Source organism: Cucurbita moschata, unplaced genomic scaffold (genome assembly GCF_002738365.1).
Source record: "Cucurbita moschata cultivar Rifu unplaced genomic scaffold, Cmos_1.0 Cmo_Scf00001, whole genome shotgun sequence".
In the NCBI taxonomy this organism is placed as follows: domain Eukaryota; kingdom Viridiplantae; phylum Streptophyta; class Magnoliopsida; order Cucurbitales; family Cucurbitaceae; genus Cucurbita; species Cucurbita moschata.
In genome coordinates this window covers 7,168,082-7,190,748 of record NW_019268517.1, presented here as the reverse complement: position 1 = coordinate 7,190,748, position 22,667 = coordinate 7,168,082, and the positions used below count along the sequence as shown (strand labels likewise).

Below are 22,667 nucleotides of genomic sequence, written 5' to 3'. Positions count from 1 at the left end.
GATGCTGGATATTAGGGGCACAGCAGAGAAGGACAAGGTGTTCTTCTTTATAAATGGTCTACAGCCGTGGGCCAAAACAAAGATACATGAGAACAGGGTCCAAACCCTAGCTGCCGCAATGGCCTGTGCCGAGAGACTCGTAGACTGTGGGAACGAAGCAGGATCCCAAAGAAGAGCGACACCAGCCCCAAACAATGGGGGCAAACCATACAGACCACCAGGCCAGCGAAATGGAAGTCCCAACAGACCGAATGGATGGACGGATAGACCTCCTCAGAACAATCAAGCGGGGACTTCTCGAGGGCATTACCATCAAAAGAACCACCCGACGACACCTTTGCAATGCATGCTGTGTAAAGGCCCCCACAAAGTATCATACTGTCCTCATCGGGCCTCTCTCACTGCACTTCAAGTGTCCATTCAAGAGAGCAATGAAGCAAGGGTCGAGACTTTGCTAGACAAGAAGGAAGATCACGACAACCCCCGAATGGGCGCACTCAAATTCTTGTCAGCCCTCCAACGGAAAGTCGAACCGAAGGAGGTACTAGAGAAAGGGCTCATGTTCGTAGATGCCACAATAAACTCTCAACCGAGCAAGAGCACTCTGATAGACTCTAGAGCAACCCACAACTTCATTGCCGATCAAGAAGCCAGAAGATTGGGACTCACCATAGGAAAAGACCCGGGGAAAATGAAAGCTGTCAATTCCGAGGCCTTGCCTATTGTGGGAGTTTCCAAGAGAGTCCCCTTCAAAATAGGGGATTGGACTGGAGAGCTAGACCTTGTCGTGGTTCGCATGGATGACTTCGACGTGGTACTTGGGATGGAGTTCCTCCTAGAACACAAGGTCATCCCAATGCCATTGGCAAAATGCTTGGTGATCACCGACCGTAATCCCACAGTAATACCTGCAAGCATCAAGCAACCAGGTAATCTTCGAATGATCTCGGCCATACAACTGAAAAGGGGACTCGCACGAGAGGAACCTACATTTATGGCCATACCACTGATAGAAGAAGTAACCACCGAAGAGACTGTCCCAGAGGAAATCAAGAAAGTACTAGACAGCTATACCGACATCATGCCAGAGAGTCTACCACAAACACTACCACCTCGTCGAGGCATTGACCACGAAATCGAACTCCTTCCCGGGGTTAAGCCGCCAGCAAAGAACGCATACCGGATGGCTCCGCCCGAGCTAGCCGAATTGAGGAAACAACTAGATGAGTTGTTGAAGGCGGGATTCATTCGCCCGGCAAAGGCCCCTTATGGAGCCCCCGTACTATTCCAGAAGAAGAAAGATGGGACGTTGCGTCTATGCATAGTACGCAACAAATATCCTCTGCCGATAATATCCGACTTGTTCGACCAACTTCACGGGGCCAAGTACTTCACGAAGTTGGACTTACGATCAGGATATTATCAAGTACGTATTGCCGAAGGGGACGAACCCAAGACGACGTGCGTAACAAGATATGGGGCCTTTGAATTCCTAGTAATGCCCTTTGGCTTGACAAACGCCCCAGCTACGTTCTGCACGTTGATGAACCAGGTCTTCTACGAATACCTGGATCAGTTCGTCATAGTATACCTCGACGACATTGTTGTTTACAGCACAACCCTCGAGGAACACAAAGTGCATTTGAAGTTAGTGTTTGACAAGCTCCGGCAGAACCAGCTGTATGTGAAGAAGGAGAAATGTGCATTCGCACAAACATGCATCAACTTCCTTGGACATGTCGTCAGATGTGGAGAAATTAGTATGGATAGCGACAAGATAAAAGCTATCCAAGAATGGAAGGTTCCTACTTCCGTATCTGAATTGCGGTCCTTCTTAGGACTAGCCAACTATTATAGGCGGTTCGTCGAAGGGTTTTCACGACGAGCCGCCCCATTGACAGAGCTGTTGAAGAAAGACCACCCGTGGTTGTGGTCGAATGATTGTCAAATGTCCTTTGAAAATCTGAAAACAACCATGACGAGGGGTCCTGTCCTCGGGTTGGTAGACGTCACAAAGCCATTTGAAGTAGAAACCGATGCTTCCGACTTTGCTCTCGGTGGAGTCCTCATTCAAGAAGGCCACCCCATCGCTTACGAAAGTCGAAAGCTCAACGATGCCGAACGAAGATACACTGTCTCCGAGAAAGAAATCCTGGCTGTAGTCCATTGCCTTCGAGTCTGGAGACAGTATCTCTTAGGATCACAGTTCGTAGTGAGGACGGATAACAGTGCCACTTGCCACTTCTTTGATCAACCAAAATTAACAGCAAAACAAGCCCGGTGGCAGGAGTCGTTGGCCGAATTCGACTTCAAGTTCGAACACAAAGCAGGGAAGAGTAATCAAGCAGCCGACGCGCTGAGTCGAAAGGGCGAACATGCGGCCCTGTGCATGTTAGCCCACATTCACTCAAGTAAGATCGATGGATCGATGCGCGACATCATCAAGGAACATTTACACAAAGACCCATCGGCCAAAGCTGTTGTCGAACTAGCTAAGGCTGGAAAGACACGGCAGTTTTGGGTTGAGGGGGACCTCCTGATAACTAAAGGAAACAGGTTGTACGTCCCAAGAACGGGGGAACTGAGGAAGAAACTCATTCAGGAATGTCATGATACCTTGTGGGCCGGACATCCTGGGTGGCAAAGAACATACGCCCTAATAAAGAAGGGGTACTTCTGGCCAAACATGCGAGACGACATCATGCAATACACCAAGACGTGCCTCATCTGCCAACAGGATAAGGTCGAGAAAGCCAAAGTCTCTGGACTCTTGGAACCTCTACCTGTGCCAACAAGACCCTGGGAAAGTGTATCTCTGGACTTCATAACGCACCTCCCAAAGGTCGGGGAATACGACGCCATCTTGGTTATTGTAGACCGATTCTCCAAATATGCGACATTCATCCCCACTCCCAAATTATGCTCGGCGGAACTCACAGCCCAACTGTTTTTCAAACACGTTGTAAAGTTATGAGGCATTCCGTCGAGCATCATCAGTGATAGGGATGGCAGATTCATTGGGACGTTCTGGACTGAGTTATTCGCTTTCTTGGGAACAACCTTGAACATCTCCTCGAGTTATCACCCTCAAACCGATGGACAGACAGAACGGTTCAATTGCTTGCTCGAAGAATACTTACGTCACTTCGTCGACGCTCGCCAAAAGAACTGGATACAATTGTTAGATGTCGCCCAATTTTGCTTCAATTGCCAAACCAGCTCATCTACAGGGAAGAGTCCCTTCGAAATTGTAAGTGGACGACAACCGGCCTTACCCCATATTATTGATCATCCTTATGCAGGAAAAAACCCTCAAGCTCACAACTTTACAAGGGAATGGAAGCAGACAACAGATATAGCCCGGGCATATTTAGAGAAGGCTTCCAAGCATATGAAGAAATGGGCGGACAAGAAGCGTCGCCCCCTTCATTTTCGTGCAGGAGATCAAGTCCTTATCAAGCTGAGACCAGAACAGATCAGATTTCGTAGCCGAAAGGACCAGAGACTAGTTCGTAAATATGAAGGCCCGGTTAAAGTCCTTAAAAAGATCGGGGCTACCTCCTACCGAGTTGCACTACCCGCATGGATGAAAATTCACCCTGTCATTCATGTGAGCAACTTGAAGCCCTATCACCCTGATCCAGACGACGACCAACGAAATGCAACCACAAGATCGAACATCGATCTGAAGCAAAAAGAAACAAAGGAAGTGGAAGAGATCCTAGCCGACAGGGTTAGGAAGATAGGAAGACCTGTACGGACGATTCGTGAATTCCTTGTCAAATGGAAGAATCTCCCTACAGAGGAAACAAGCTGGGAACGCGCCGAAGATCTGAACTCCGCCACCACCCACATCGCAAGGTATGAAAGTAGTCGGTTGACAGGGACGTCAACCAATTAGGTGGGGGAGGATGTCACGGTCATGCTTGTCCAAGGCATGTTGCCCATGGCCGCATGCCCATGACAAGCCAAACCCTTGTCATGTCTTTTCATTCTAGTGTTTTTCCTTTTGTAATTCTAAAGCGTATGACACCTCAAAAATATCATGTCTACGCCTGCCAGAACTAAAATGGCCCAGAATGTACTATAGGGGGATATGACTAGTCGTCAACTTCTCCCTACCCAAGGTTATATATGCTAAGCCGTTGTTATCTTTCTCTTGCTTGCTTATATAACGTCTCTTTCTAAAATCTCTCTTTCTCAAATCTCTCTCTCCTCGTTTTCTAAAACCTTCTTTTAAAATCGAGGCTAGAGGCTTGACCGTACGTCGCTTGGCCGTAGGCGACGCAAGAACAAATAGGCTTAACTCACTTGTCGCTGGAAAGTGAGTGCCGCACAATCGCTAGTCCGCTGCCTTCGAAAGCGCGATTGTGTCACCGAGCTTGCCCGATGTTTATAGCCAGCAACTTTAGGGTTTTCGACCTTTTTCTTTACTCAAGTTGTTACATGGTTGTAGTATTGATAGCCTTTAGCTATGTCTGAGAAGTTGGGTTTTGCCTTTATATCCAATTATTAGGGTTAAATAAATTTTAAAATCTAACTTTGGATGATTTTAAAGCACTTGGATGGATTGCTACAACGAACTTAATCTCTCCTTACAGGATTTATTCAAATGGTACCAATCATGTACCACATAAAAGGGTCTTTATTTCAACTCCAGTTATTTCATCCATGTCCATTGAACCTAGAGATAAAGAATTATTTATAAGGGTATGGAAACCTCAAACAATATCGTAAATGTGGACTATTACATCAAATTTTGGTGAATTATAATATATTTTATTAATTAAGAAGGAAAAAAAAAAAGTCAGAATATGATAGAGATGTTTTTTTTGTTGTATAATTTATGTTTTTGGAATTTAGCAACCCCAGGTTTTTAAAAAATTGGGTTGCTTTCTTCCAACAAATAAAGTAGAAAATATAAAGTGAGTGGTTTGTAATTTATTGAAGGTTTGGTATTTCTTTCGTTAACCACGTTATTAACTTCTTCTAATTTTGGTTAATTCTAGCCTGCTTTCTTTTTTTTAATGTCAATAAAAAGAGTTGGACTTTCTTTGCCATCCTTTTATCACCTTGGATAACTCTTTTAATTAGTTTTCTATTAAAAATAAAGTCATGTACATAAAAAAAATATTTATTAAAAGTAACGTGAATAATATATTCTTTAAAACAACATTGTTATGAAATAAGAAGGCAGAGCATAAATATCATGAATTTAAATAAAATAAAACTGAACTACCAAATAGACATGAATGTGACTATCATAATTCTAGTTCCATGACCTTCGTCATGATGTCGTCATCCATACAAAGGTGCACTATCTTTATATGAGAAATAAGAGTAATATGTGGCTTGATTGGAGGTTTGACTTATGTGGTGAGATTTGTGCATCATAGGTTATCAATATCATAAATGTGATTCTACAACAAACAATATCTAATAATAACATAGTTATAATCATCGTGTAGCACAACATAGCATAGCATAGCATAGCATAACATCACAATCATAATTATGACACGTGTAGGAGCCATGAGGTACGCTATAACGACCCTATTTTCTCAATAAAATAAAAACGTCACTACGTGCATGACATATCTAGTATGTGCATAAGATCTATGAAAAGGTTTCATAAGAGGTGCCATATACTCAACTTTGACAAAACAACCCTTGATCTAATCTAAGTGCTACGAAACATAAATAAACGAGACTACCTTAGTTCTGGTTTCATGACCTTCATTGTAATGTCGCCATTCGTATAGGGGTACCTTACCCTTACTTGAAAAATAAGAGTAACATATAGCTTGAATATTTTAAGAAATACTCAGAAAGTAACTCCATTGTTGAGTCGAAAAATGCAACCGAATACTGTATGGTGGGACCTATCATTTTATAAACACATCATGACATGGCTTTAGGATGCTTCAAGCTTACCTGTCCTATCTCCAAGGTCTTGTATCACATGACACTAGGAGAATTGAAAGAACTCAAGGTACAATTGCAAGATTTGTTGGACAAGGGTTTCATCCGTCTCGACGTATTCTCTTGGTGCATACAAGTGCTATTTGTCAAGAAGAATGATAGATTGATGCGTTTGTACATTGTTTACACGGAGTTGAATAACAGAATAGTGAAGAATAAGGATCTTCTCCCTCGAATGAAAGATTTGTTTGATCAACTCAATAAAGTGACAACGTTTTTCAAGATAAACATATTGTTAGGTTGAGAAGGGGATGTGTCGGAGACAATATTCAAAACGAGTTACTATCCGATCAAGATCAGAGAAAGGGATTTGCTTAAGACAACATTCAAAACGAGATAACGAGATAGGATCACTATCAAACAATACACATAAAGGTAGAAGGGTTAGGAAACCCTAAACGCAAGGAAGAGAAAAACACGTGGAGGGGACACGTGTGTGGCTGAGTTTATAGTTTGCATTGCAAAATCTATGCCTAACCCATGATGGGGAGAACGTGGACTTCTGCTCCGCTGAGTTGGCATCATACATTATAATTATAATTATAATTTTAATTTTAATTTCTCATGTTTATTTACCCATTTTGGTTGCATATTTTATATTTATACTCTCTCTTTTTCCTGTTTTTTAATACAAAATAACCCCTGAATTAATTTATGCGATTTAAAGACTCAATCAAAATATAATAACTAATTTTTTTTTTTTTAAAAGTGACCTAATAAAAATGACCATAAATAGTCAAGGGAAAAGAAAAACTAATCAATTAATAATTTCTTTTAAATTGAATGAAAATAAATGAATTAATTTTAAGAAATGGGCTAAAAACAGCAAAATTATGTAAAATATTTTTTATATATTTTATTATTTTTTTAATATGTTATTATCATAAATAAAATAATTAAAGCATAATTCTTATAACCTCTCTTCAAGTTAAAAAAATTAAAACTTCCACCTCATCTCTTCCTATTTAGAAAAAAAAATTAATTAAAAATATCAATAAATAAGGACTTAAATTTAAAATGATAAAATATTAAATATAAATTTGGACAATAACATAAAATTTAAAAACTAAATCGTGTTAGGAATTTATAACCTCATTAAATCAATTCTAACCCTAATTTAATTAATTAATAAAAACATGCCAACGTGATATAAACAAAACTAAACTATTACAAAAAAAAAAAATATATTTTTTTAATTAAAATTGTAATTTTTTTTATTAATATAATTTAACTCAACCCATTCATAAATTTTTTTGGATTGAATTAATTTCACGATGAAAATTTTGTTTTTAATATAATTAGTAAAACATCTATTTATTTATTTTTAAATATTTAATTGATAATTTGAGAACATTAATTTGAAAATAATTATAAAATTAAGTGCATGTATAAATATTTTTTTTAATTTAACATTAAATTCAGGTGAAATCACATCAACCCAATCTAATATCATGAGAATTTATTAACCAACCAAATTAATAAATTTTCATTTATTTGACTTCGATCCAAATAAATTTATAGTTCAACCCAAAAACATACGGATTGAATTAAGTTGGGTTAAGTTGATGAGTTTTTTGAGTTATCGAATTTTTTGAACATCTTTTAATTTCTTAGGTCCTTTATTGAGGCTTAGAACTAAAAAAAAATAAAATAAAAATTTATTAAAACATTTAGTCATCAAATTTTAAAATAAAATTGAAAAAGAAATTTAATTATTTAAAAAGATGTAAATAGGATAGAGACTAAAAGAAGAAAACCCAAAAAGCAAGAAAAAAGAATTCCATAATTGAAAAATAAATCCCCTGTTTTCTTCGTCTTCTTCTTCTTATAAAACCCCTGTTTTCTTCGTCTTCTTCTTCTTATAAAACCCCTGTTTTGTTCACAAAATCTCTCACCATTAACATCAAAGTTAGAGAAAGAACCCATTTCCCCAATCATGCGAAGAGTCAGAGGTTTCAAATTGAAAATCAAGCTCCTCAAGATCTTCAAATCCACACCCAATTTCAACTTCAATCTTCCCCCATCCTCCAATCCCTTCTCCAACCTCTTCTCCCTCGCCACCGCTTCCTTTTCTCGCCGCCTCGGCTACGGCCGCTTGGAACGCCGTCGCTCCCCTCCGCCTCCACCGCCCAAAGGCTATCTCGCCGTGCACGTCGGCGGACCCGAGGATCAAACGGAGACCCATCTTGTCCCCGTCATTTACTTCAACCATCCCATGTTTGGGAAATTGCTGCAGGCGGCCGAGAGGATTTATGGGTTTGATTATCCTGGTCGAATCGTCATTCCGGTTGGGGTCTCGGAGTTTGAGGAGGTTAGGAATTGCATTGCTGCGGCCGACCACAGTCGATCCAGGCGGCGGACTGGCGGCTGCCGGCGCCGTCTCTGGGGAAAGTAGAGTGTGTTGAGAGTTCAAAGATCACTGGCAGTGACTGAAAAGAAGTGGTCAAATTGGCTTCCGCTATTGTTTTTTTTTTTTCTCCTTAAATATAATAATTATAATTATCCAAATTTTGTTTTTTATTTCTTAATTTTGAAATAAAATAAATTAATATAATCTAATAATCTCCCATCAATTTAGACTACTTAATCCAAATCATAAATGTTTTGAACTTCTTAACTTTCTGGATTGACATTATTTTGGTCGGGTCAACTTGTCCAACACTATAATAAGATTACATATATCGTATAATAGAATGCATCGTGACTTATAAAGTTCGATATTTGAAATTTTAGTTATCAATGCAACATATATCGGGGATAAATATGTTTTTTTTTAAATAATTAAAAAAATAGAATAATTTGACAATTCAATCTAATTCGAGAACAGAGAGTTGAGTTGGGAACTCGATTAGGACGAGGTTATCCACTCAACCAACTCGAGAAATTTCGTGTTTGGCATAAATTTATTTTTCGAATTTAACTCAATAGTATAAATAAATTTATTTATGAAATAATTAACCTATGAAAAAAAAGCATCAAAATTAATCTGATCATTATGAATTGAATCTGGCCACAACTACTGGTCAAAAGTGTTGGGCCTTTTTAAAAAATATATATATATAATAATAATAATTTGTCTGTTACAATATTATTATTATTTTTAGAATAAAATTCGAGATGAAGCAATAAATTAAATTATATTTAGCTAAATGTATATAACTGTAAATAAATAAAATTTATTTGAGAGAAAAGGCCAAAATTGATTATACTAGTTAGGCTAAGTTATAAAAGAAATCCATAAATGTTCAATGTTTGATCTATTCTTGGATGGATCAGTAGCAGCATCCATGGCTCGGGATGTTTTGACATAAAATGCTCGGAGTGCAAATGTAGCTTTCCTCATCAAAGGGGGAAGGTAGTGACCGTAGTTGTAGCTTCGCACTTGCTGTACGCAGTGCGAGAAAGCAGCATGTAAGCTACTGGAGACAAAAGCGTCATTCATCACATTTTAGATGTGTGTTTGATCCCATATCGATTGGAAAAGAGAACGAAACATTGTTTATAAAAGTGTGGAAACCTCTCTCTAACAAAAATGTTTTAAAAACTTTGAGAGGAAGCTCGAAAGGAAAAATCCAAAGAGCACAATATCTAATAGAAATGGTGACGGTGTACCAGCGAGATCACTGAGTTCCAAAATGGTGGACACTGGACGGTGTGCCATCGAAGACACTGGCCCCAAAAAGGAGTGGACTGTGAAATCTCACATCGGTTTGATAAGATGGTGGACACTGGACGGTGTGCCATCGAAGACACTGGCCCCAAAAAGGAGTGGACTGTGAAATCTCACATCGGTTTGATAAGAGAATGAAACTTTCTTTATAAGGGTGTGGAAACCTCTCCCTATCAAACGAAGCTCGAAAGAGAAAGCTCTGAAATGTTTACCATAGAATAAGAATTAACTTTCAAACGGTACGAAAATAAGAAAGTTTATGGGTATTTTTTATTTATTTATTATTATTATTTTTTTATATAGAAAAAATATAATGTAAATATATGATTAAGACAAATGACTATTATTGACTCAATTTGTTAGCACAACAAAACGGACGATTTATTATTCCAATAGATGATAAGGTAGCTGCGTTACCAAACAGCCAAATTTTACAGGACAATCGAACATTCCAGAACTCCTTCAAAAATCCAAAAAAAAGAAACCTACGAGAACACTCTGTTCTCTTCGTCCATCTTCTCTCTCTCAAATTCTTTTCCGATAGAAATTTCTTTCCTCTTCCTTAATCTCTGCAACTTCTCCGCCGGATTCTGTCCGATTTCTCACAATTTCTGTCGTCCGACGGAACAATTTTCTATGGCCGACGAAGCCAAAGCCAAGGGCAATGCGGCGTTTTCAGCCGGCGACTTCTCCGCCGCCGTCCGCCATTTTTCCGATGCCATACAACTTGCTCCTACCAATCATGTTCTCTATTCCAATCGATCTGCGTCCTATGCTTCTCTCCATCAATATTCCGAGGCCTTGGTTGACGCTGAGAAGACCGTAGAGTTGAAGCCGGACTGGCCTAAGGGTTACGGCCGTCTCGGCGCTGCTCATCTCGGTCTCGGAGAACATGAAGCGGCTGTAACGGCTTATAAGAAGGGGTTGGAGATTGATCCTAGCAATGAAGCTTTGAAATCTGGACTGGCTGATGCTCAGTCTGCGGCTTCCAGGTCGCGGCCGGTGCCTCCACCGAATCCATTCGGAAATGTTTTCTCTGGACCTGAGATGTGGGCTAAACTGACCGCTGATCCGACTACTAGGGCTTTTCTGCAGCAGCCGGATTTTTTGAATATAATGCAGGATATTCAGAGAAACCCTAATAGCATCAATATGCATTTGAAGGATCAGAGAGTGATGGCTGCGTTAGGGGTTTTGCTGAACTTGAAGTTGCATAATCCGGGGGAGGAGAAGGCTGATGTTCCTGAGGCGTCCTCTTCGCCGGCGGAACGGAAAAGATCTGCTGAGGCCGAGCCGGTGAAGGAGCCAGAGCCAGAGCCAGAGCCTATGGAAGCTGTGGAGGAGGAGAAGGAGGCCAAGGAGAAGAAGCTGCAGGCACAGAAGGAGAAGGAGGCGGGCAATGCGGCGTACAAGAAGAAGGATTTCGAAAAGGCAATTAATCATTACACCAAGGCATTTGAGTTGAACGATGAGGACATCTCTTTCTTAACAAATCGAGCTGCTGTCTATTTGGAGATGGGAAAGGTGATGGGTTTTACATGTTGTTTACTGTCGATGGCTTTCTTGATTTATTTCCATTCCTATATAATGTGTTGTGAGGCAAGTTTTGGAAGTGTCTGTCCACTGTCTGTCTGTTACTGAGTGATGGATGGCCTTGAACTTTAGGCGAATGAAAATTTCGAATGCAAATTATTTAGGAGGGCCTTATAGAAACTTTTATCACGTTTTTATTCTGTGCCAAATGGTTTTCCCACCTCGCATTAACTCCTTGAAGGCATTTTGAAGTGTGAAACCTTAAGATATGCTTGTTCTTTCTCTGTAGTACGAAGATTGTATCAAAGATTGTGATAAGGCTGTTGAGAGGGGTAGGGAACTCAGGTCAGACTTTAAGATGATTGCAAGGGCTTTGACCAGGAAAGGAACAGCTTATGTGAAACTGGCAAAATGTTCAAAGGATTATGATATTGCTATTGAAACTTTCCAGAAGGCTCTTACTGAGCATAGAAATCCTGACACCCTGAAGAAACTCAATGATGCTGAGAAAGCAAAGAAGGATTTGGAGCAACAAGAGTATTTTGATCCTAAGATAGCTGATGAGGAACGGGAAAAAGGTACGCCCTTCCCCTAGCTTTTGTTCCTTATTTCTGTTCTTTTAGAAGAAATATAAATGAACGGATGGGGTCTGTAAGATATTGAGTATTTGATATTACTTGATTAAAGCAATTGGCTAATTGGCAAATTGTAGCCGAAACTTTTTTTTTTAACAAAAAAAATCTACCTCATTAATCCATAAGCTGCTATATTTTTAATCTTGGGTTATGTTCTTCTTTTTAACTTCCTTCAATCAACTGACCCTCGATTTTGTGAGTTTTTTCTGTTGTTGATTTCTCATATTTCAACCACTGTTATGCACATTTGATTTTTTATGTTTAATAATTTCTTTGTAGGGAATGAGTGTTTTAAGCAGCAACAATATCCCGAGGCCGTGAAACATTACACAGAATCCTTGAGAAGAAACCCCAAGGATGCAAAGGTCGGAGCATCAGTGGTGTCTTTGAAGAGATTGAGTTAGTTCTTAAGGCGAGTTGTAATCTGATGTATTATTTCTTTTCAGGCATATAGTAACCGTGCTGCTTGCTATACTAAGTTGGGGGCATTGCCTGAGGGTTTGAAGGATGCAGAGAAGTGCATTGAGCTTGATCCTACATTTGTAAAGGGATATACAAGGAAAGGTGCAGTTCAGTTTTTCATGAAAGAATATGAAAAGGCTTTGGAAACCTACCAGGAGGGATTAAAACATGATCCTAAAAACCAAGAATTGCTGGATGGTATGAGAAGGTATGCATAGTCTATTTGGTTGTATTTTGAATTGGTATTAGCAAGCTCACTGCTCGCCGATATTGTCTCTTTGGACTTTTCCTTTGGGGCTTCCCCTCAAGGTTTTTAAAACGCGTCTGCTAGGGAGAGGTTTCCACACCCTTACACAGAGTGCTTTGTTCTCTGGATCTCACAAAAATTCTCTTTAACTGAAAGTTGAAAACTGGATTTGCAGATGTGTAGAACAGGTTAACAAGGCAAGCCGTGGGGACTTGACCCCTGAAGAATTGAAGGAAAGACAGGTATATCTTGTTTTCCAAGAGCTTGAAGTGAGCTTTTAGTTAGCCTAGTGTTTTCTTGAATTGGTCTGACAAGATCTTCATGTTCTAGGCCAAAGCTATGCAGGACCCAGAAATTCAAAATATACTCACCGATCCTGTTATGAGACAGGTATGTTTGGTTCTTAGTTAGCATATGCGTAATTCATGAACGACTAATGTGCACGCATTAGCCACCAAGAATTTGATTCATGTATCTGTTTTTTTTTTTTTTTTTTTTTTTTAGGTATTGACTGATTTCCAGGAAAATCCAAAGGCGGCTCAAGAACACACCAAGAATCCAATGGTGATGAACAAGTTGCAGAAGCTGATTAGCGCAGGAATCGTTCAAATGAGATGAACAAAGCAATCCAAATACTACCTCTGGTTAGAAAGATTTCTTAAAATCTTAAAAGTGCAGTTTGGGTGTGTATCGTTTTGATGAATCATTGACAAATAGATACCCGGTGTTTAAGTTGAAATAATTTTCTTGCTAAATTTTTGGTTATTGGTTTTGAGATCCCCTTTTGCACAACTGCTTGAAGAAGCAGCCCTTCCCCTTTTGCACAACTGCTTGAAGAAGCAGCCCTTCCCCTTGCACAGTACATTGGATACCATGTTTCAACCATGAATCAAATTTCAGAACGTAGTTGACACTGTAATGCTCGATCATGAGCATAATATGCTACACTCGCTCACAAATGGCATTATGACGAAGAATTGACATGATGTTTTAGTGCTTCTGCTGTTTCACTTTTTTTTGTTGAAATAATATGACTGCAGAATGTTCTTTGTTCTTTGTTTTAGGTGTTCATGGTTCATAATCATATTAGTGATGTAATAACATGAAAATGATTATCAAACCATCACCTTCCCCAATCCAATATCTGGAATACCTTCATCATCAACTGACTTGTTTCCATCCTTTCAAATTGCCCAAGCTCCTACTTCCCTGTTAGCAGTCTGATATCTCCAATTGAGGACTCAAGAAAGACTGCATATTAGGCTGGAACGCATATGCTTAAATAACTCATGTGCTCTTACAGTTTCGGGCCTTTTTTTTTTTAACAGCACGGGGCAAAAATTAGGATTGATTGATCAAGTCCTCAAAATGATAGGCTTATTAAATTCTTTAAAAATGACATTCTCACTCATGCCTATATCAAATGACATCTCTCGAAAATTTGAATTCATAATTTATTTAAGATTAAAATATTTTCTTATGAAATATTAATTTTCTTAATAATAAATTTATAAAGAGAGATTAAATAATTTACTCAGGATTACTCCCGTGTCTCTATATAACTCACTATTACTTGGTCTAACTAAAACGCTTATTCTTATAATGGGATCGATGTAGTCCTTTAATAAATATGTTTTAAAAAATTTATGGAGTAAATATTAACATACGAGATACAAATTTTATTTATTTATTTATTTATTTATTTTTGCTTAAATGAATTGGGTGAGCTTTGTTGATGTAGTTTAAACTATAATATTTTTATAAATAGTTTTAAAAAATGTTATATTTTACTAATAATATTTATAAAAAAATCCTCATATATTTGAATAGAAAACATAAAACATGCCTTATAAAAACAAGATAAATATAAAATAAAATTAATTAATTATCAAAATAAAATAAAGGAGCTTGCTTATTCGCTTGCAGTCCTAGAAACGATTCCGTGTTGGTCCTAATCCCCGAGTCCCAAAGAAGATTGGCCTTCCTTTTCCACATTCAAACTCCAATTTGCTGCAGACGGGACCGTGCTTCCCTCCGGTATGCATTCATTTTTCTTACGTTTTTTCCTTTAATTTGATAATCGATCGCCCTTTCTTTCCCCATTTTCAAGAATTGAATTTCTAGGTCTTCTTCCGTTGGTTGCCCTAGCGTCTATGCCATATTTTCTTGGAGGATACATTTTGACGATTTTGTGTATTGCTCAAATCTATCTGTGCTTTCTCCATTGCATTTTAAGACTGCCTTTTTCCCGATTGGCGGAGGGTTTTGTTTTGTGCGTTTGGCAGTGCTATATATATATTTATTAGGCGAATCTGAATTTTCTGTAGTGGGTTTGAAGAATGTGTCGATGAAACTCTCTGCTTTTGTTTTCCGTCTCTGTCAGCGATGAATTGTTTTCACTCTATTGCTTAATCACCGTACTGTTGATTATGTTGGATCCTTGTGATTCAAAATGAGAAACAACGGGACTTTTCATTTTTCTAGTAGATTTGAGAGTGAATACCAGAAGATGTTTATGTCCAGTCCAGTTAGAGCCTCTAAAATGTCTACCATTTCTTTACATGGGACATGATCAGGCTGCATCATGGGCTCAATGACACATTATTTTCTAAGAAATTAGAACAGAAATTTGTTTGGCGAATGTTTCCCTGTGTTTGGTGTCTAATACATTTGCAAATACTGAACGTATCTTCAATATGTTCAATAAGTGTCCACAACACACCTAAATGCTTAATAAGCATTTGACACGCCTATAAGTTTCCTTGACAATAGTAGAATTAGGTTAGTGTCCTGTGAAATTAGTTGAAGTACACGCAAGTTGTCCCAGACACTCACGGATATCAAATAAACATAAAGAAAAAAAAGCATTTGGCATGTATTGTTTTTTACTAATATTTCAAATGTCAGAGTGTTTGATGGATGTTGAACATGGGTACATTATACACTTGGGTTTGAAGGAACGCCATGGTTCTGTATTTGCATATGTTCTTGTAATGTATATGGATATCTTGCTGAATTGGACTCTTGCAGAAATTGTGTTAGTCAGGCTCTATTAGCAGGTGTGTCAACCTTTTTCTCCCTTGAAAATGGGATGGAACTGTAGAACTTATAGCAAATCGCTGGGTTCTTTAGAGAGAAATCATTTATGTTACACTAAGCCTATTATTAGCCGATATTGTCCTCTTTGGAGTTTCTCTTTCGGGCTTCCCCTCAAGGTTTTTAAAAGCTAAGGGGAGGTTTCCACACTCTTATAAAAGATGTTTCGTCCTCCTCCCCAGCCGATGTGGAATCTCACAATCTACCCTCATTCCCTTCTCCAATCGATATGAGATGCACAATTTACCTTCCTTCGGGCCCAGTGTCTTTGCTGGCACACTGCCTTGTGTCCACTCCCTTTGGGGCTCAACCTCCTCGCTGGCATATCGCATGGTGTCTACTGGCACACTCCCTTTGGGGCTCAACCTTCTCGTTGGCACATTGCCCGATGTCTAGCTCTGATACCATTTGTAATGACCTAAGCCCACCGTTTTTAGATATTGTCCAAGGCTTTCCCTTTCAGACTTCCCCCAAGGTTTTTTAAACACATCTACTAGGGAGACGTTTCCACACTTTTATAAAGAATGTTTCGTTCTCCTCTCCAACCGATGTGGGATCTCACATATGTACTTCTATTTGATTTTGAGATTATTATGTCACTGCAGAGACAATCAGCTGAATTGTTATATCCCTTATCTGTTACGACATAATGCAATGCATGATGGATAATTGGATATCCTTAGTGTGTTGTTATGCAACTTCTTTTGCTTTCTACATGTTTGTAACTTGATTAAAACATAATTTCTATCATGATTTTCAGGTAGTGTGCTTAGGGAGCATAATGGGTGACTTTTCCATTCAGATTAGTTCAAACCTTGTTGATATGCTAATTGTTGATACTGAAAAACCAAAACGAACACCAAGAAGGAATAGAACCAAGGCACGACAAGAGAGTAAAAAACCCCAAATAAAGGTTGATCAGAAACATACATCTGATGATTCTGGAATGCTGAAAAGAGGAAGCAGAAGTGATGGATGGCCACACCGATCTCCTCCGCCGCATCCTGCAAACGCAGAGATAGACGCAATCCAATCCGTGCTGCAAGAGAGTGAAAAGGTAGTGGAGAAGTTGCAGAAGCAGGAGGATAACTTGCGGCAGGAAGTCACTCAAAGGGCTAAAGAACTCCATGAGAAGGAGTTCAAGCTCCCTTACCAGAACCCTATGCCGTGCTTGGCTGAAAGCGAAGCTTGCTTTCAATGCTACAAAGAATATCCTAACGACCTCTTGAAATGTGGTCGTCTTGTAAAAAGTTTTGCCAATTGTAACCGCCAAGCTCGGCAGCAAATGAGATCGGTCGAGAAATAGGATTGGCATCTGAGAGTGTTGTGATTACTTCTGGTTCACACTGAGAAAAAAAGCAGAAAAAAAAACTGATTTTGGCAACAGAAATAACCCAAAGACAACAAGACAGTTGGGGGTTGCTTTTAGCCAAATTTGTGCATTCTTAAAATTTAGGTTTGATGATGAAAGCAATTTGGGTGGGTGTGTGGATTTATTAGGAAACAAGATATAATTTCCAGTTGTTTACGTGGCTTTACCTTCTTCCCCAAGTCTCTTCAATTACCCACAAATATTGTACACTACACAACCAAATAACCCATAACATTTACACCTCAAATTACTATCATCTTATCTTAACAAAACGGGAACCAGGGAACCCCATAAAAATTTAAACAATTAACCTCAAAATGCACAAACGACTAACACTCTGAGGCGACCCCCTCTATGATTGCCCACTCCCGACCGTGCCCCACCTGCAGTAAACGGTCACTTGAAAAAGAAAAATAGAATTTGATGACGGTAAGAAAATACAACAATCTACTTGTAGACTTTCATTGCATCCTTAACTTAATAAGTTACCATGAGCTTTTCTCTCGGCTCTAAAAAGTTCGAGCCTAGGCCTACAACTATATGAACTTTTGGGAAGTCTTCGAAGTTTTGAGTGATTCTCTTACTTGTCACAAATTCACTCTGGTTTTGGAGGTTGTTCACTCTTTTCTAGCGCCACGGATATATTGGATGGCGTAGCTTATCTCTCGGGTGAACTATCTTTATTGTTCTTTAGGCTTAGTCAGCTTGCATTGACATAGCATTGAATGACTAGTATCCTGGATTGAGGCACTACCACATCATATCTCATAGGATACATTTGTGTAAGACAAGTTGGCAACCCTTACTACAAGACTATAAGGTCACACTAAACTTGGGAGAATGACTCCATGTGCTAGCCAACTACTAAGTTTATCTGTGTGGTCCTAAGTTTATCTGTGTGGTCCCTCGTCTATCTCAGATGAATTTACAATAAGGTAATCCTGTTCAGAAGGTTTGTAGCCATTTCCACACACACGCTAATGACATTCATCATGAGCTAAACTACTCATGTATTCCTTGGTCCCCTCTTAGGATAGCTTCTTAGGATAGCTTATGGAGTCGTAGCCTCAACCCTTGAACCATTTCTACACACGATAGTAACTCATTAAGTAGCTTCATTATTCTATTCTATTTGACCGATATGGGTCAAGCTCAATGGTATGTATTCCTTAATACCTACCACTTGGTTTGGACACTACTTGGGAGCACGAGGGTCTTGACCATTTATGCCTCACGATCCTAGGGTGATAGATGTACTATTTATTTTATTTTTTATTTTTACTTCGGTCAGACGGTTCTTATTTGTAACTTAGTACAATCATACGTGCTCAAATAGGGATATATTACAACTAATCACTTAAACTAAAGAACTCATTCACATAATATACATGCAAGCTCAACAGGGAAGTAACATCCACGTGGAGCACAAATCACAATATCTGAAGAGAGAATCTAGAACAACAAAAATATCTCATACAACATGCATTTTATAAATCTCATACTACGAGCATTTTAGTCATTCGCTACAACATACATAACATATTTAACTAAACTCTCATCTTTTGACCTAATTATGCATAATCTAATCACCTATAGAAGGTTATGCTCGCATGGTAGCACATTCTAACGATCCCTAAAAGTACTGTTCAAGGAAAATTTGAATGACTATGTATATGGTCTTGCATGCCTCCCCGTGCTCGTTTTCAACTTGCTAGGTGCTCCAAAGTCTTGAAAATTTCTCTAGTTGAACCTAATTCAAGTTGTAATACGTTTAATACTGAAACCAAAGTGAAAAACAGCCAAACGAAGGGCGAAGAGCTCACGTGCAGGCAAGTGGTGCAATCATGGTCAAGCCCCCATTTGTGCCTCAACAAGGGTAACGGCCCAAGCCAACCGCTAGCAGATATTTTTCCTCTTTGGGTTTTCCCTTTCGGACTTCCGCTCAAGGTTTTTAAAACGCGTCTAATAGAGAGACGTTTCCACACCTTTATGATGGGTGTTTCGTTCTCCTCCCCAATCGATGTGAGAATTCACAATCCACCTCCTTCGATCTCCTCAACTAGCAGTAGAGTTGGGCTATTAGAGCAAATGTAAGAAAATAAAATTCTTCAATATAGAATTAAAAAGTAAAAGTGGGAGAATTGGTACCGGTCAAACTTACATATTACAACATCATCTTATTTTCATAATAATTGTGTTAATTAAAAAGGAATAATCAAAACTATGATGCTTAAGTGAGTTACAATTAATTTAATTTCCCTTTTCCAGTTCTTAGTTGGACAAATTCCTGATAATAGGGAGATGCAATCTGTTATCAGTTCATTAAACTTTGATATTGTGCACCTGCGGTTAGCAATTATTGTGGATGCAATTTGGTATATATCATAATGATAATGTGCTATCATATTCATATGTAAAGTAAAAAATAATATAAGTTGTATAGTACTTGATTAACAGTTCTTGAGCACCCAGCTTTTAATCCCAACCATCCATCATCCTATCATCCTATCAAATGCAACACCTCTCTCTCGAACATCAAAAAAGCAAACAATTCCTCTTTTTTTTTTTATTATTTTCTCTGGTCTCCATCAGTTGCTGGTGGCCATGTTTCTCTCTCTAAATACATTTCTTCGCCACCTTTCCTTTGGCGCAAAGATTTTTTTTTCTTTCCCTTTTTGCTCTCTCTCTCTCTAGGATCAAGACAACAAGAAGGAGAGACGAAGAGACGATCTGATCTCTAATTTTCTCCATTCGTGTATTATTTGTTTGGTTCAGTGAGACGAAGAGACGAAGAGGCGTGTTGTAGTAGAAGATTTGGAGAAAAGAAGTTTCGGGTTTCGAAGGGCGGATCCAAACAGGTACTAAGCTTGAATTTTGATGACATTCCACATGATTTTTAGTTTGAAGCTTGGATATGAATGTTTTAGCTTGATGATAATTAATGGTATGAGACTTTTGAGCTAAGCTAAAGATTAGGGTTTTGTTAATGATAATCATTTTGTGCTTCTTTTTGTTTACAATTCACTAATCATTATGTAAATTTGTATAAAACTATACCTTTTGTTGATGAGAATTCTTGGATTGTTGTTTTGAAGACATACTTTTTAAGTTAGGGTTTGTGTATTTTCGTGCTTGTTCATAACTAACCCATTAGAAAGATTATGTTAAACTATTTCGAAAGAATATATTGAATTTTTTTTTTTGTATATCGAAGTTCGAATTGATTCAATATAGATAAACGAATAAAATTAGGGTTTGAGTAACGAGAGAATGAGAAAACATTTGTGCAGGTAGATCGAGAAATGAATACAATTTTACATGTTCCTCCCGGGTTTAGATTTCATCCAACAGATGAAGAACTCATAGATTATTATTTGAGGAAAAAAGTTGGTTCAAAAAGGATTGATGTTGATGTGATCAAAGATGTTGATCTCTACAAAATTGAGCCATGGGATCTTCAAGGTAATGAAAAGAGAGTACACAATTTTGATTCTAATGTTTTGAAGAAAACCCTTTTTAATGATGTGTATTTGTACATAGATTTGTGTAGAATGGGAGGTCAAGATCAAGAGGATTGGTACTTTTTCAGCCATAAAGATAAGAAGTATCCAACGAGCACTCGAACTAATCGAGCTACAAAAGAAGGGTTTTGGAAGGCAACGGGAAGGGACAAGGCTATTTACTCGAGGTACGGGCATGGTTTAATTGGAATGAGAAAAACCCTAGTGTTCTATCGAGGTCGAGCTCCGAACGGACAAAAGTCTGATTGGATCATGCATGAGTACAGACTCGAGACGAGCGAAAATGGTGCTCCTCAGGCAAGTTTACAATTGAATTACAATTATTTTCATTTTTTGAATTGTAGATTGTTATGATCAATCATTTGTACCAGGAAGAAGGATGGGTGGTGTGTAAGGTTTTCAAGAAGAAAATGACGACAGCCCAAAAGATGGGCGATTATGAATCACCTTATTGGCAAGATGATCAAATCTCCTTCATGCCACAAATTGATTCTCCAAACCAAATCTCTCACCCTTGCAAGCATGAGATTGATCATCTTCACTTCGCCGTGTTCGACGATGCTTTCCCTCAGCTCCCTCGACACCTTGAGCTTAACTCCGACATGTCGTCGTGCAGCTACGATCCTCGATCAAACGCCCCCTCCTCGTCTCAAACATTCTTTCATGGTGTAGATAATAAGCTGATGGATTGGCAAGCCATGGATCGATATGTCGCATCTCAGCTCAGCACGGATCGAGATGATCATCATGGAAGAGATGAAGCCAATTACTCTCATCCCACCAAATATGCAAGTGAATGAACAAGAGCTGGCTCTCTATAGGAGCTGAATAAATGTTTGATATACTAAAAAACATATATATTTATGTTACTTAAGAAGTTCATATTATATTTAAAATAAACATATCCATATGTATTCAAAATTGTTGCATGATTAAATTAAAGTTGTAAATTTACATGACCAAGTTTACTTCTTTTAACTCTTGTTGAATGATAGTTTTGCTTAAGGGTTTGTCGTATTATAGCGGGTTAGAGTGAGAATTGTAAAGCTTATTGATTATATAATTCCATGTCAAAAAAATATTATTTAGTCGGGATGAAGAGGAATTTTGGAACGTAGCTTGCGAAGCTTAAAGGAAATTTCATGTTAACATAGACAGACATACAAATAAAGGTTCTCAAGATTTAGAGCACGTAGAGATTTAGGTAGCTACGTCATCTATTGCTAGTAACGAAGAAATTTTGCATGGGTTGATGCTATAAATTTTGAAGAGAAAGTTCGGAAGATTGTAATGGATCGAGATATTGATGCGATAAAAAGAAATGAAACAGGAGAGTTGATGGATCTTCGAGTAGACCAACAAGCTCTTGGAGTGAAACGAGTGTATAAAACAAATGAATGAATGTATACAAATGGAATTTACCTTTAATTTGGAGGGAAGTTCTTGGTGATTCTTAGTTGGTTGGAGATTTTGTTGGGCATGGACATGAAAATGGAGAAATGGCTGGAACATCATCAAAAGCAGCCTTGTATTGGGAAAGCTACGGCTTATGTTGTATATGAAAATGAAGAAATAAAGGCCAATCTCTGTTTATGTGTCTCTATATATGTGGTATATGTTTTATATGGTGTTGCTCTTAAGGCTTCAAAGACAAAAGGTAGATAGCATAGCATGCATGTTTTTACTTGAGTTGAAGTCAAGCATCAAAACTCCTTACAACCACACTAAGACATAATCATTGGGCGTGCTCCAATTTGGTAGAGAGAGAGAGAGAGATAGATAGATGTATGGGAGGGGACATAACTAGATAAGGATATATTGGAGCTACAAGGCAAAGAGGTCAATACAATTTTGTATTTTCTCACTTGTGCTACTACTACCTCACATCAACATAGGGCGTTTGACGAATTGTCGGTTGCCTTTGACGTTAGACGGCAAAAGACCCGAAGCATAATTGGATGAGTTGATGTGAATAAGTGTATATTTTGTTGTGAGATTCTACATTGGTTGGAGAGGGGAACGGAACATTCCTTATAAAGGTGTGGAGACCTCTCTGTAGTAGACACGTTTTAAAAACATGAGGCTTGACGACGATATGTAACGGGCCAAAGTAGATAATATATATGCTAGTGGTGGGTTTGGGCTTTTA

At 38.5% G+C, this 22,667-nt stretch overlaps 4 protein-coding genes across 6 annotated transcripts; all 4 read left to right on the top strand.

Moving 5' to 3' along the window:
- The first annotated feature begins 7,855 nt into the window (after window positions 1–7,855).
- Window positions 7,856–8,452, top strand: LOC111450339 (auxin-responsive protein SAUR36-like). The gene has a single exon (XM_023090414.1). The coding sequence runs from the start codon at window positions 7,919–7,921 to the stop codon at window positions 8,375–8,377; it is 459 nt and encodes a 152-aa protein (XP_022946182.1). The 5' UTR covers window positions 7,856–7,918; the 3' UTR covers window positions 8,378–8,452.
- Window positions 8,453–10,126: 1,674 nt separating this feature from the next.
- Window positions 10,127–13,306, top strand: LOC111445669 (hsp70-Hsp90 organizing protein 3-like). The gene is made up of 7 exons (XM_023084198.1): window positions 10,127–11,176; window positions 11,475–11,763; window positions 12,100–12,185; window positions 12,267–12,490; window positions 12,705–12,771; window positions 12,860–12,919; window positions 13,034–13,306. Exons 1-7 carry the CDS (start codon window positions 10,289–10,291, stop codon window positions 13,145–13,147), a joined length of 1,728 nt encoding a protein of 575 aa, XP_022939966.1. The 5' UTR covers window positions 10,127–10,288; the 3' UTR covers window positions 13,148–13,306.
- A 1,121-nt stretch (window positions 13,307–14,427) lies between these two features.
- On the top strand, window positions 14,428–17,156 carry LOC111445678. 3 transcript variants are annotated; one of them, XM_023084205.1, is made up of 5 exons: window positions 14,429–14,566; window positions 14,654–14,712; window positions 15,543–15,588; window positions 16,386–16,951; window positions 16,996–17,156. In XM_023084205.1, the coding sequence occupies exon 4, from the start codon at window positions 16,407–16,409 to the stop codon at window positions 16,929–16,931; it is 525 nt and encodes a 174-aa protein (XP_022939973.1). In that variant the 5' UTR covers window positions 14,429–14,566; window positions 14,654–14,712; window positions 15,543–15,588; window positions 16,386–16,406; the 3' UTR covers window positions 16,932–16,951; window positions 16,996–17,156. The 3 variants fall into 3 exon arrangements, with proteins under 3 accessions (XP_022939972.1, XP_022939973.1, XP_022939974.1); XM_023084204.1 differs by lacking the exons at window positions 14,654–14,712; window positions 15,543–15,588 and having other exon boundaries at window positions 14,428–14,566; XM_023084206.1 differs by lacking the exons at window positions 14,429–14,566; window positions 14,654–14,712 and having other exon boundaries at window positions 15,389–15,588.
- A 2,509-nt stretch (window positions 17,157–19,665) lies between these two features.
- On the top strand, window positions 19,666–21,468 carry LOC111448526 (NAC domain-containing protein 26-like). Its single transcript, XM_023088191.1, has 4 exons — window positions 19,666–19,855; window positions 20,288–20,459; window positions 20,538–20,815; window positions 20,890–21,468. Exons 2-4 carry the CDS (start codon window positions 20,300–20,302, stop codon window positions 21,316–21,318), a joined length of 867 nt encoding a protein of 288 aa, XP_022943959.1. The 5' UTR covers window positions 19,666–19,855; window positions 20,288–20,299; the 3' UTR covers window positions 21,319–21,468.
- The last annotated feature ends 1,199 nt before the right edge of the window (window positions 21,469–22,667 follow it).

Excerpts from the sequence above, each read along its gene's own strand:
- LOC111450339 (XM_023090414.1), top strand. The coding sequence starts at position 7,919 with ATGCGAAGAGTCAGAGGTTTCAAATTGAAAATCAAGCTCCTCAAGATC.
- LOC111445669 (XM_023084198.1), top strand. The coding sequence starts at position 10,289 with ATGGCCGACGAAGCCAAAGCCAAGGGCAATGCGGCGTTTTCAGCCGGC. Across the intron at positions 11,177-11,474 it reads TCTATTTGGAGATGGGAAAG|TACGAAGATTGTATCAAAGA; the intron begins GTGATGGGTTTT and ends CTTTCTCTGTAG. Across the intron at positions 12,772-12,859 it reads AAGAATTGAAGGAAAGACAG|GCCAAAGCTATGCAGGACCC; the intron begins GTATATCTTGTT and ends TTCATGTTCTAG.
- LOC111445678 (XM_023084204.1), top strand. The coding sequence starts at position 16,407 with ATGGGTGACTTTTCCATTCAGATTAGTTCAAACCTTGTTGATATGCTA.
- LOC111448526 (XM_023088191.1), top strand. The coding sequence starts at position 20,300 with ATGAATACAATTTTACATGTTCCTCCCGGGTTTAGATTTCATCCAACA. Across the intron at positions 20,460-20,537 it reads TGAGCCATGGGATCTTCAAG|ATTTGTGTAGAATGGGAGGT; the intron begins GTAATGAAAAGA and ends ATTTGTACATAG. Across the intron at positions 20,816-20,889 it reads GCGAAAATGGTGCTCCTCAG|GAAGAAGGATGGGTGGTGTG; the intron begins GCAAGTTTACAA and ends CATTTGTACCAG.